This window comes from Rousettus aegyptiacus, unplaced genomic scaffold, assembly GCF_014176215.1.
Source record: "Rousettus aegyptiacus isolate mRouAeg1 unplaced genomic scaffold, mRouAeg1.p scaffold_m13_p_3, whole genome shotgun sequence".
Lineage (NCBI taxonomy): Eukaryota > Metazoa > Chordata > Mammalia > Chiroptera > Pteropodidae > Rousettus > Rousettus aegyptiacus.
Genome location: NW_023416306.1, coordinates 50,890,454 through 50,905,152, shown reverse-complemented (window position 1 = coordinate 50,905,152; position 14,699 = coordinate 50,890,454). Strand labels below are relative to the sequence as shown.

The 14,699-nt window shown below is 35.4% G+C and overlaps 1 protein-coding gene across 3 annotated transcripts in view; it reads right to left on the bottom strand.

Moving 5' to 3' along the window:
- KDM4C (lysine demethylase 4C) overlaps window positions 1-14,699 on the bottom strand; it is a 335,813-nt gene that overhangs the window by 115,298 nt on the left and 205,816 nt on the right. For all 3 annotated transcript variants that reach the window (XM_016161837.2, XM_016161838.2, XM_016161836.2), the window contains exons 13-15: window positions 12,492-12,673; window positions 10,710-10,923; window positions 8,778-8,854 (exon numbers count right to left, since the gene is read on the bottom strand). In XM_016161837.2, coding sequence (XP_016017323.2) covers window positions 8,778-8,854; window positions 10,710-10,923; window positions 12,492-12,673 — 473 coding nt within the window. The remainder of the gene's footprint in view (window positions 1-8,777; window positions 8,855-10,709; window positions 10,924-12,491; window positions 12,674-14,699) is intronic.

The following is a 14,699-nucleotide window of genomic DNA, read 5'->3' as shown; positions in this document are numbered from 1 at the left end:
GTGATGCTGGCAGCTCCTGGCAGTCAGAAAGTAAGTGGTAAAATATCTAAGGCTTCACAGGCCATGAAAAAAGGCAACGACTTTATTCTGAGATGGGAAGGCACTGTAAGGGTTGAGCACAGCAAGGACATAATCTGACTGACATTTTGACTGACCATTCCAACTGCTGTGTTGAGAGCAGAGGATAGAGATTCAAGGGCAGAAGTGAGAAGAGAAGATAGGAGGTTACTGCCGTAATCCTGGAAAGAAGTAATTAGTAGATTGGTCTGGGTAACATCAGCAGAAGTGATTAAGAAGTGACCAGGAGTCCAGATTCATTTTAGAAGTTGACGAGACATTTACTGTCGGATGGATATGGGATATGAGAAAAAGAAAAGCATCAAATCGAACTCTAAAATATTTGGCATTGGCAGCTGGAAGATCTGGAAGTAAGGAAGCCTGCAGGAAAAGAAGAAATGAAATTCAGTTTGAAATAGGGTAAATTTGAGATTCATGCTGCTCAACAAGGTGGCCATATAGATATGCACCTCAGGGTAGATGCTGAGCTAGACAGAGAAAAGTACAAGCCATCAATAAATAGACACCATGTAAAACCATTAAAGCTATATAAGACAGGATGAGATCACCAAATGGGTGTAGAGAAGAGACCTATATAATAAAGTCTGGGGAGTGAAAGGAAGTAGCCAGTAAAGAAGGAGTTGGAAAGCAGCAGAGTGGGAAATACTAGAAGCAAAGTGAAAACGATGTTTCCAACAGGAGGCGGTGATCAACTTTATCATGCTGGTGGAACAGTGTGGGAGCTGGTGGAGAAGAAAGGTCAAAAGAGGTTTTTTTGTATATTTGAAAAGGGAAGAAATAGCAGCTTGGGTAGATGGCAATGAGAATCATCTAGAGAGGGAGAGAAAACACTGGGGATGTGGGAGAAAGAGATGACTTCCTGGAACTATGATCCTATGTGTAAGAAAGGAGATGGCCTTAGGTAGGAACAAAGATATTATAGATGTGATGGATGTGGAAACTCACAGATCTCTAGTGATGGTTTCCCATTTCTTAATGAACTATGAAGTGAGTTCATGAGGTGAGAGTGGGGATGGGGGAGGAGACAGGGAAGCTTCAGATGACTGAAGGTATGAAACAGTCAACCAGGAGAGTGGTAGAGTGAATGGATTGATGGGAAAGCAGTATGAATTCCTGGCACCACTGAGGACTCACCTACAGTTACAAAATTGAAAGCAAGTACAATCTGCATATTGGGTGTTTCTACACAGCCACATTTAGCTACACGGTGCAGGTACAGAGTATGCATAGTTGGATTTACCAGAGTCAAGTTCCACCAGGGGAGAATAACAAAGCTGAGAGTGTATGCAAGGAAATGTAGTAGCTAAAAACAAAAGTTAAGGACAGGAGGGGAAGAAGAGACTGATATGTTGGGAGCATTACTGAATCATACGTCACAGTGAAGTTAAAGGATTGCTGGAGTCCAGGAACTAGAGGCTGTGGGATAGGAAGAGAGAAGAAGGTCATCAGGAAAAAATGCCTTAAATTGAGGGATGGCACTGAAAATGCAACACACCTAGTGTGTTTTTCTATTAATTATTGTATTAGTTCTCTATTACTGCAATAATAAATCACCTCAAACTTAACAGCTTTAAACATCACAAATGTAAATAGCTCAATGAGCCACAAGTTCAGAATGAGTCTTTTCGGGCTAAAATCAAGGTATCAGTGGGGTCATTCCTTTCTGGAGGTTCTCAGGGAGAACCTACTTCTTTGCCCTCTCCAGTTTTTTGGGGGCTGCTGGGTCTTGGCTAACAGCCCTGTTCCTCCATTTTCAAAGCCACAACAGCAGGTCAACTATCACATCACTCATATCACATCATTCTGACCTCCTTTTCTGCCTACCTCTTCCACATTTAAGAACTTTGTGATTGCACTGAGTATACCCAGGTAACCAAAATAATCTCCCACTCATAAATTTAGACCTGAATGTCATCTGCTACCATAATTCCCTTATTCATGCAACATAACATACTCATGGGTTCCAGGTATTATGAAGTGGACATCTAGTGGAGCCGGGTACTCTTACTACATTTTAACTATTTAAATATCATCATACAACCATTTATATGAAAGGAAAATAACAGAGGAATAGAAAGTCATAGAAAGTATTTGTATCAAATTGGATTTTTTCCCCCTGGATGTATCTTTCTAATGGCATTGCTTACACCAATATAAAAATTAATTGAGGTTTGCAGAGAATTTGTCTGGTAGCAAGCCAGGCACATGCTTGATGGCAAGAAAAAGCACCTCTCTAACTGAAGACTGGTCAGAGGTAGTCTACGTGGAACTTACTGCAATTACTTAATAGTAGTTCTAGGATCCTGAGCAAAGTACTTCAAGTTGAACGTACATTTCACTTTGTTAAAATTATACAACATTTAACTTTCAAATAAAAACTCATCTGGTTTATTCTTTCTTCCCAGCATGACTTTCAATAATAAATAGCAAAGTATATGATTTCTTTATCCTGCCAGTGGACTACTTTTGCCATTCATAGGAAACGTCTGCACTATACTTTTTCCCCCTCCATTCTTCCTAGAGAATCTCTTTCTTTACTGCCAAGGAGCTATGCTTTGTAGCCCAGTGACCTCCAGGCACGCACATTCTGGTGTATAGTTCAGTACGTTATGCTCCCATAATGTCAGTCATTATTCTTCCTGACTTTACTTGTGCTCTCTGGTTGAAGTACTTAAGATTAATGAGGCATTTGTTCTCAATCAAAAAGCTATTTATGAATATAGTTTCACTTACAATAAGCTTTGTAGACTTTTCTTTCTTTCTCTCCATTGCCAAAAGGGTTGGGGTGGGGGAGATGATGTTTCTTGAGCAAAAGGGAGAAGAACAGAAAAAAATGATTTGTGATTTTTTAGCCTGGAAGCAGTTCCATAACAGAAAGGCCTCAACATCATAGCTATGCTCTCAGGATAATTAATATCCTCAAACGTACTGTTCTGTTTGGTTAAAGTAAAATAATTATTACTATCCTGGCCATCTTGAGCCAAGGTTTAAGTCTGCAACTGTGCAGAATAATCTGCCTCCTCAGGAGGCAAGAGGTAATTTTGAACTCAAATGCCTTATTTCAAATGGGAGAAAGTGGTCCTGGTTAGAGGCTTATAGGACACCTCAATGGAGAGAAGCAATGGCGTCCACAACCTTATGGCTATAAACAGCCACAGCCCACCTGTGAATGCCCGGTCTTCAACAAGAATGGAGCCTTTCTTTTTTCTACTAGTTTTACTATGTATAAGGATCAAGGGCAGCCTTTCAGGATGACAGCCTCTCATCACTAGGTCTTGACAGTATTCCATGGAATAAAAATAAAAAAATAAAAAATAAAAACAAAACATCAAACACATCACAGGGAGTGGCAGTGCCACCGTAACTTCTCAAGGCCATAAGCTAATTTGATCTAAAAATTAATGGCTCTTATCTACAAAGCCACTTCAGAGATCTTTGTAAAAGAAAAATGTCAACGCTGTTGTCAGCTGAGCAATTGGACTCAGGAAATTACCCAGTTCTGGGTACCATCCTCTAGGCAGAAACTAGAGTACATATGAATAAAGCTAATTATTCCAAATTAAGTAGATAACCAATTACACTACAAATTAGTACTGGCTTCATTTTTAATGTTAACTAACAAAAATCATTCAAAAATGTTGTTCAGAATTAGGCCAGTTGTTTGGCCTTCTTCCCACTCTAAAAATAAATAACTGAAGGAAAAGGAAAAAACAGTCTGGGCCTAGGAATTTGGATGCCTGAGTAGGACCATGAATCCGAGCTTTCTTACCATATGATGGACTGATCTGAGCAAAGGACTTACTCTCTCAAACCCCGTGTTCCTTATCTGTAAAATGAGATTTCTAAGATAAAGAATTTTTAGTCTTTGTCAGTATAAAATTTTATGGAAATTAGGAAAATTATAATCCTGCTCCTGATATTAGTTTATATTTAAATCAATGATTATTCTGTTTGTAGGTCAAAAGTTAAAAAATGAAATTTTACTCTTTTTGTAACAGAAGACCTCCAAGAGCCAAATGATTGGCAATTTCTAATATCTATTATCAATACCATTATTTTTATTTGGGGAGTTGGAGAGGAGATATAAAGGTTGCATTACAGAGGAAGGGTAACATAATCCTCAACCACACAAATTTTCTTTAATAATCTCCATCCTATGAGAACTCCTCGTTTTGAGAGAGCGAGAGAAAATAATGTCTTTAGATTCAACTGAGTATAGTTAAGGTTGCCTCATATCAGATGCATCTCCATAAAACCCAGCCTCAATGCAATGTGGGAGTCAAAGACTCTCCCTAACAGAGCACCTTCCTCTATTATCAGGTAGAATAAATGGAGAGTTATAGAGGTGGTTGGGACTTTGTAGTTCCAAAAAATGTCAAGAGTTACTAACTTTCCAAGAAGTTAATTCTATTTACCCAAGACCTGAAAATTCAGAGTTAAGACTAAGGTACACTCCAAGGATCATGAATTCTGATAAATATGTTTCAACAAGTGACTTAGCCCACAAGCTTTAGCAACCCTGGGGGTGGGTTTTGTAAAGCCCACTGCCTCAGGTACTTCTAGAATTTAACTTCATGACTACGATTTATGCAAAGAAAAGATGTCACTTTCTTTCAGAAGCCAAATAAAATAGCTATGGGCAGCCTCGAAAGGATGAATGGCAATCATTATCCAAGCTGTAGATGCCATTTACTTACAATCAAACAGCAATGAAATGAAAAAGTAAACAGACACCAAAGTGTTTGTTTTTTAATCATCACAATTGCATATTCCACTCTAAGAGAAAAGAAAATGTTAATTCCAAATGATCATCAAAGTAAAGCTTGCTTGTATCTACTTGTTACTCTATTTTTAAAAACAAATAAGCAAAATAAAGAGCACAATAAATAAATATATGGCCAAGGTGAAGGCCTATTTCTTGTCTGGGTTTTGATTTCTTAAAACCATTTGGGGGGAAAAAAAACTAGAATGCTATGTTTGTTGTTATACACACACGTGCGCGCGTGCACACACACACACACATTTATACATACATATATATGTATGTGTATATATATATACACACACACACATATATAACTTTATTATTCTACAAAGTACAATGAATGTTCTTCTAAAGACAATAAATGTGCGCAGTTACCTAGTTTATGCATTTCATTTTACAGAATAAAAATACTTGCATATAAAGTGTTTTTTCAAATTTTTCATTACAAAACCTATATTTTCATAGCATGCCAATATTCATCCAATAATAGAATACATAACTGGGTTTTTTTTTTTTTACACTGTATTACTTTTAAATGAAAATATTCAAACGAATTCTCTTGAATTAACTGGAATGGGATATACTGAAACAAAAAGGACTTTAGAGGATAATGTCTATTGCTATACATTCCCAAACAGCAGGTAGTTATAGTTATAGTAAGCACTTGAGGTTACTGGGGTTTTTTTTGAAAAGTTTCCTTTAGCTCATAAAAACTGCATTGATCTGACCAATAATTACCAGTATCACTTCTAGTCCTATACTTTTCTGTTATTCATTATCTCTGACGAGGTTAAGAAGCACATAAATAAATTTAATTTTCTTGAAGGTCCCCAATTCTTAAGGAAAACTAATTAAAGCGAAATGGAAATACAAAGCAACAGAGAATCAAGGGATTTTAGGGCCAGAAGAGACCTTAGATATACATCTCTAGTTGAAACTTTTCATTATGTTGCTTTTAAATCTTCCTTTAATTTAGATTTTGTTTAGATTACACGTATGCGAGCTAGTGTGTGTACCCTGTCCATCCCCCCCAAAATTAATTAAGGTAATAAAAAAGATCCCTAGTAAGACAAAGCACAATGGCATTTTTCTCTGAAATTTTTCCCACTAACAATGAAAAATTACAACTGGCAACTCAAGACTTTTCAAAGTCATAAATCTGAGTATAATGTGACTTTCCCTCATAAGTTACCAGTCTACATATGCAGTTTTCACTCCCATTTATGGCGCTAAAATCCTCACAATCCCCGTTCCCTAAAAAGTCACTGAAGAAACAACCAAATTTCCTGGGAAGAAACTCCCCACAAAGAGATAAAAAATCCCTAAATTTTAATAAGAGAAAATGTTATCCATATTTCTTTTTAACCTCTTTAATCTGCTTATATTTATTCACTCTTCTGAATTCTGTATTATAAATTCTTCCTAAGATATAGAAAACCCTCCTATTTTTTATTAACATACCATCTCTTAAATACTCTATATAGTATTAAGCACATGGGCTATTAATTTTTAGAATAAGAGCATTTAGGTTACCAGCCCATACCAGACACTAACAAACCTCTCCCTTCCTAATCAGAAGTGTAACTCAGGTATTTCCCAGAAATACCCAGGCTGAAACAAAAATTTTTCAATGTAGAGATAAAAAAGAAAATGGTTGGGAAAAATGTGAAAGAAAGCAACATAAATTCTGTGTTTTTACAGTGAAAATATTAGCGTTACATTTTTAATTTGTAGTAACGTAGTCATTATGCCAAGTATATCAATAAACAGGTTAGACACAAACCACAGTATTTAGGTCAAAAGTGATTTGATTCACATATAATCTTACTTCCCCGGCACTGTTAGAGTTCCATCACCTCCTTTAGAGCTTCCTCTGGAACCTAAAATGTAAGGTTGATTCCTGAAGAAGTCAGGTCTAAGGATACTTTTTAAATGTACTCGTTCCAGCCACGAAATCCAAAGAATCACACTAAGTGTTTAGTAAACATTAATATTGCAACACTCATTGCCACACTAAAGTAAGGATGTTAAAGCCAAAATATCAGTATTATCAGTTACTTCTCTGCAATGCTTAAACTGCAATTCAACTATTTCTCAGGAGAAAAATTGAGAAATAGAGCTTTACGAAGTTCACTTGAAATGGATAAACTGAAAAAACAACTGGTTCACTATAAATCTGAATTATTTTCACTTAGAAATAAGGAGTTAAGTGAGTCTAAAAAGTCATTGTGAAGTTTTATCCAAGAATTCTATTTCTATTGCAAATTGAAAGAGATTTACAAGGTACCTGTATTAAAATACAAAAGGCTTATTGTATATTCTGAGGGTGCAAGGGGTTAAGATTAATAGAAAGCTGCTTTCAATCAATTCCAGAGAGCGATTAATCTAAGCATTTCCATCTTAAGACATGCTAAAGGAAACAGCATAATCAATCAGAAGCAGCCTTAGAATCAGGGTGGGTGGCCTAGGCCTGGCCCTGCCTCTGCCATGCAAAGAGCAGTGGTACCTTGGATAAATAACAGGGCTGCTCAGTGTGTGAGCACAGGAGCCAAGTAGTAACTGTGGATGGAACAGAGAACTCTTCACGCTTTGGTGAACTGGATTAGTATATCTCTAATCTCTAAATCTATACCTCAGGGTGTGAATGAGAGGACACCCGTGGTCAAAGTGATTCTATGAGGCTTTACTTGGGCTCCTATGATGGGAATAAGACCTGCATGGTAAACAAGAGTTGAATACATTTATTATAATAGGACTTCCATCTATAAATAGGATTTATAGATGTTCTACATCTACATAGTTTTTGTTAACATAATGATCACACCAAGGGAAATACAAAAATATTTTCTGGGCCTGCTAATGAAAAGACTTAACCTTAACCTCTAACATCAAATAGAACAGAGTACTTGAACTATAAAGAGTGTCCACATTTACCCATTTCCCCCTTACTAGCCAAAGTGAATGTCAGCAAAAAAAAAAAACGTTCAGAAAAACATCTCCATGGACACCTTTAATTTAGTCACCATATGTCTATTTCAGCACTGAAAGCTAAACATACATAATCATGACATAAATTTTCATCATGCAAGGCATTTTCCTTATACTGCCCTTCAGTTTTTTAACTTTGGTTACAAGAAAGTATAATTCACTGTCATTAGCGATCACTGAGGAATAAAACAATTGCTATTACAATCTAAATTATGAAGCTGAACATAATGCTCTGAGATCAAGAGTGAGGGAGACTGTGCTGAGATCTGAGAGGTTCTCACTTTCAAGAATGTTCTGATATTTCTTGAAAGAGACTTTTTTTTAATGAAAAATTAAAGTAGCACATAATTAAATGACAAAATTGGTGACACAGTGCATTAAAGGGGGGGAATCAATGCTTGGATAGAAGCTAAAGTTTCAACAGGGTCTCCACAAAAAACAGTTCTGATAAAGAGGGATCTGTGTCTTTACATTTATTGTTGAAAGCTCTGTCTCAAGTTTATAGCAATGCCTAGCACAGAGTAGAGCCTCCCAAATTTGTTAAGTATGAATGTATGAATGACTAAATGGGAAAAGATCTTATGCTAGTTGAAGATTTATATATGAGCATGGTTTCCTCAGGGGTCAGTGATGATCTATCCCCACCTTGACTGTTACTTCAAGTACTTATTTTCAAGAATCACAAGAAAGAGCAATATTTTGGCCCTGCTCTGATAAACTGGCAATCTCTATAGGTTCCTGAGGAGTGACACATAAAAATTTATTTACTATTTCTACAATGAATATAGAGACACATATAGGATGATTTAGAAAAAGACTAGAAATACAGATAACTGTGGAACTGTACACAAAAGCATGTATAGACTCTTACTTAACAGTAGACATAAATGTGCCTACAGGATTGAGTGAGAAGAGGGATTAAGAGATACAAAAGTAAGCTACTTACTGCTGTCCATGCATTTCTTTTGCACCTGGCACATAACCATCCATCAGAGATCTCTTGAGAAGGAATACCATAGCAACCTATAAAATAATGGTATAGATTCATGAATTAGGTCTTTCACATTGTGACACTATTAAATATCTTAACACTGAACAAATAAAATCAGAACTTCCTGCCATACAATTTTTGATTCTTACAACAAAACAAAAGCAGAGCTGTCTCAAAGATAAGTTTGGTTCTCATGCCTCATAGCTAATAAGATAACAGAAAACATAGAGTGTGGGTCTTAATAGTAACTGCTGTTCGCAATAGGTATCAGAGAGAAAACTGATGATAATTCTTGAATGAGCAATAATATCATTTCTAACCTGTCAGGTCTACTATTTTATTCATGCAAAACATATTTCATAATAAGCTACAATTCATGAAGCAAAGTTTAGGAAAGTTTTAAAGCAATAAATAAACTTTGTGACAGTATTTTTTTTTAATTAATGTAATTTAAAATTACAGTTCAAAAATTATGTTTAACCAGCTTTAATTTTAATGATAGGGACAAAGGAAGCACAATTCATGGTTAGCGATGAGAGATGTCTTCAATTCTTCTACTTGTCTATTCCGTACATGCCTGACTCAAAATAACTAAGTAAGGAGATAGCTGATGATGCAAATACATGTAGCAATTATATAGTACCAACAAATGTGTTACTCTGACTTCCTGAAATAAGAGAGTTTTAAAAGATTTAAATGTGTAATTTTTAATATTAAACTTCTATAACATTTGAGATGGGAAGAGAAAATAACAAATATAATTACCCCCCCCCAAAACTATCATAATTAAACAAGACCATAAAATGTTCAGTTTAAGCATGTGTTTATAAAATATAATGGTTAAATTGCATTTGGAAATCAAGATTAAAACCCTAATTTTTTGTGTTAATGGCACTTTGCGTCTTACATACATATAATAATGTAGGATCAACTTTTACAAATTGATATAAATACTATAAGGCTGCTATCATTATATTTCAAGTAGATGATTATCGAATCCCCTAGGGAAGATGACAGTATCTAATTAATAAATAAATGACAAACAGCAAGGGTATTTCAACCCTAATATAAGATTGGTATTACTCTGGGGTAAATAAAGATGGTAATACCTATTTTATAAACCATTCATGCAACACTGGCAAGAAATAAACCCTACACAAATATGTTAATAAAGCATGTGATTTGTAAGATGTGAAATATTAAAATGCTTTTGAATAGAGTTATAATATATAATAGATTCCTTTTACACAGAGTATTTGCATGGAAGGCCAATTAAAAATGTATTTACCACTTATTCAATTACATAAAAATATCGAACTGAGACAAGTATGGAGGCTAACCATCTCGGTCCTGAAGGGAAGACAACTGAAATACTGTTCTTCCCTGAAAAGCAATAGAGATCTCCCTACTTTTCCAAAGAATAAAAATTTAACTTAATAACTGAATTCAACAATTTCCAAAATCAGCAAAGAAATATTCAAAAGTCACAAAGGAAAATAGTCACGAATCACCATCAGAAATGAAAATTAAGTTTTTACAAACTATATCTTAAAGTAATGAAAATTAAGTTTTTACAAACTATATCTTAAAGTAAATAAATTCAAGCATGTGAAAGGAAGCCCAGGGTGACCCCACATCTGAAACTCAAATAAACAAACAAACAAAAAGCCAGATCTGCTTTCCACTGATATTGTATGAAATTGGAAAAAAAAGAGATAATTATACCTACTCATACTTTCATTAGAAGAAATGTGAGAAACAATGATCTAACCATTAACAAACATCAGTAGTTCAACGTAATAGGTCTGGCAGGTTACAAAGGGCTGATCAGAAATAAAGACAAAAGTACGGAAAAGCCAGAGACTGATGAATGAGAGATTCATTTACTTGCATGAACCCGTACGCAGCACTTCGCACAGGAAATGAGAAGGCTTGTTCCATCCTCTTCCAGGAAGGCATTAGGTGGAGAATATTCTATATTTTCTTCACTATAAATAAAACACATCTCTGGAATGAGGGGCTTAGTCTTTCCTCCAGAAGGAACCACTTCATCTAATTTTGTCTCCCATCTAGAATCATTGTCTTCATTGCTGCTATCTGGCTGAAAAATACAATTTAATTGCACGTGAGCCAAAAACATGGAAAAGAACTCATCATTTGTTTTGACCACTCAAATCTATTAACAGCTGCTCTATCCATTAACTTTCAGCTTTTGTTCTTCTTGTTCTCCTTGACCCAACTATTAACTTTTTATCAATGCTCTTCCTAAGGCTCCTATCTGGATGCTGAATTTAGGAACAAGAGGATATTCTGTATATCTGTTTGTATGAGAAAGTGCTCAACTACTAAAACTGTGTTCTTACATTAACAGTTCATGGAAGCATCAACTTCCCTGATGATTTTTCTTCCTTTCGTCTTTATTTGAACTAGGTTAATAGACCTGGTTTCTTTTACTGAATAATTTTACCTGGATATATCAGAAGCGTTTTAAAGACCTCAGTTTTAATCTGTGCAACAGTATTTAGACAGTTTTTGAAGGCTTTTGCCTCATCACAAAGTTTGAAAACATCAAGACAAAAAGATCTGATAAATGTCACTAAATAAAAAATGTGCAGAACAAAACTGTCATCTCACACAAAAATATATGAAAAATGTTTAGTGTTTATTTGAAACTATAATAACTATAATAACTATCTTATGTTATATTTAAAAATTTCCCTAAATCTTATTATTTTAGTGCAAAATTTTTCTAATTAGGGAAACATACAGGTAGATTATGATAGAGAAATAAGAATCAATAAAATATTAAGTTTTTCCAAGAAAACACAGAAGTTAAATGATTAAAAGGAAAACAAAAATAATGTTTGTCACTCACCAGGGACACATTCAAAGACAAGTAAGTAAACTACTTCCTCTATTTAGAAAGGTCAAAACATGTGGCATATTACACATTTTCATGCTCTAAAACACTTGAACAGAAAAGTGTTTACTTTTCATGGAACTGATTCGACTAATAAAAATATAACCCAGAACTCAATGTTCACATCAATACACTTTACTGTATCTTAAAATAGATCATTTTATGTGTTAGAGGTGGCGAATGTGGCCTCAGTGAGCTAAAATGCTACCAGTATAACAGATATAGGATGATATTGAAAACAACATCATGCATAGCTGGCTAATGAGGGTGAACTGGACAATTTAGTTTGAATTGAGTCCTGCTGTCTTTGCATGTTTCATGTGGGAAAAGAGACATTTTACATATGGTCCAAGAGCCGACATATGTATTATAGAGAGTGACATTTTCAAATACGAAACAGAAACTAGGTCTAAGTTCTCTCTTGCAAGATTCGACTACTGTTAAGCTTTAGGTTTTGTGTTTCTTGGTGAAAGAGGTAGAAAGACATGAATTGCCTTTGACTAAAATAAACCAAGGCCAAAATATAAACCAAACATTTATTCAAAAATGATAAAACACTGTCGGAGAAATGTCAATGAGCACTTAGAAATTCTGTTTGCTGCTCTATTATGGCCATTAGCTATATAAGTATTAATGTCTTCCTTTTAATGTGAATACTTACCTTACAAGGATTCACCTATTTTTATAGTCATACGGGAAACGCAGCAGTGAAAGGAAACCTTGACAGCGACCCCCTGCACCCTCATTACCTTGTAGTATGGCATGAGGAGAGCACAGATGGCACAGTGTGGCTCTATTCTGGCCATGGCTGCATTATACTCTTGCTCAGCCACAAAGTTTGGGGACTTCGTCTGCCAAAGGTGGACCAGAGGCTTCGCCCAAGACTCTGTTTCTTCTACTTCCTCCTCAATCAATGGAACCTCGGGCAATTCTGAAGAGGCAGGGCATGAAAACACAGTGAGCATGCGACCCAGGGAAACACAACCCTGGTTATAAAAGAAGTAAACGTTCGAAAATGTCTGTGATGTTAATGTCAGATAGGAAACCTATTTTATCTTTCAAATACATTCTGAGAGAAGTAGAACAAAAGTTTCCTTTTCACCCTCTTCATCTTCAAGGACTAAATCAGATCTGATGGCCAATCACCCTCCTTTTGACACCTGATGGTCAGACAATCACCCTCCTTTTGACACCTTCTCTCGTTCCTTGCCTGGAATGACTAAACAGTCTACTGCTACTATAAACCTCCACGGTAAAGTAGTTTATATACTTTATCTTCCAGCTAGCAGAGAAATCCCTAGCACAGTAACTGCCTTAACAATATTTTTAGTTTCCTCACCTAATATAGTACACGATTCAATAAATATTTACTAATTGGACTTCATTTAATAAACTTTGGAGTCAATAACATTTATTGAACATCTATCACATGCCAAGCAATATAATGCCATTATATGGATATAAAAGACAATCTCTAAGACAAATCTTATTTGTTCAATATGATGTCTCCCGAGGGTCAAATTTCTTTAAGCATGTATATCTGTTAACATAAAAAGGGCAGAAATTTACTCCACAAAAATTCCATTTTATAAAGGGAGAAAAACACAGGAAGACATAACAGATTAAGAGAAAAAATTCCTCACGCCAAGAGTAGAGGGCAGTATATCAGGTCAGGTGGCAGCAACCACACCTACATCTAGTACTTAATATCTAGAGCTGTGAAACATTCTAAAATTCCTCACCAGTAGCTGTCACAGACTTATGAATAAATACTATGGAGCAATGTCTTCAACTCCCAAGCACAGGTGTTCCTGTGAACCAGTGTGCTCCAGCCCTTGAATTGCTGACTTATCTGTTTTAGAAAAAGTCAAAATATATTTGCTCGGTGAAAATTATGAAGAGCTGAATATGGCTGAAAATAACTCAAAAGACATCCAATGCCAACTGAAGCAATAGGGAACATAACTGCTTCCATGTTAGTGCTGGTTTTATTATTATTAATTATTTATAATGGAAAATGCTTAGTACTCAGCCAGGGACAGTATTTAAAAGCAAAAAATAAGAACCTTTGTCTATATGTATTTGCAATGATATAATCTGACTCTAAACATAAATTGTTTCCATCTCAGTTCCCCAATAATAAACAATAGAATACTAACTGTAAAGACTGAGGTTTGATAAATGAAAGATGGAGTGAAAAGTTAACCAGGAACCTGAAATACCGTTAAGTCCTTAACTCATAGGCTAATCTCTCTAAAAATGGGATCTAGACAGAAAGAATTCCTTCAGTTTGAGTAGCTGTTGCTACTTATTGGTGTACAATAAATTTATCATATCACTTGCTTTATTATAAAAGATTGAAACACACAGATGTATGATGCCCTTATCTTTTTAGCTGGTCATAAGTTAATGTCAGGAGTCCTGAAAATATTTTTAGGGATGGAGGAAATATTAATTAATTCCTATAAGCCTAGTGATAATGAAAAAGAAGTAAAGGAAAAAAATAATAATTCCTGACACTGGAGCAGGAGATGTGGGCAAGGGCTATGGCAAGACTTGATCTAGGATAGAGTATGGAATTTGAACTTGTCCTCAAATCCTCTCAACACTGACCTGGTAGAGGACCCTGATCTATAGCTGTCCTTCCCCAAAGATGAGGTCTATTCTGGTCCAAAGAGCATTTGACTTCTGTTGGGATGCTCTCCAGGCCAGAGTATGCACTGAACACTGTAACTAGGTAATCCTGTAAATGAAAAGGCACACTGTGCAGCACACCAAGTACAGGGAGCTGTCGGTCCAGAAACCAAGCTTTAAATTCAAACCCACTGATTCAGAAGTACTGTTGCTTTCTCACATGATGAGAATTCTTTTCTCACCTATGTCAGGATTATTATTCTTTTCTTTTTAATATTAAAATGAAATAGTAAATGTAAAACTTCTTTTTAAACTCTAAAGTG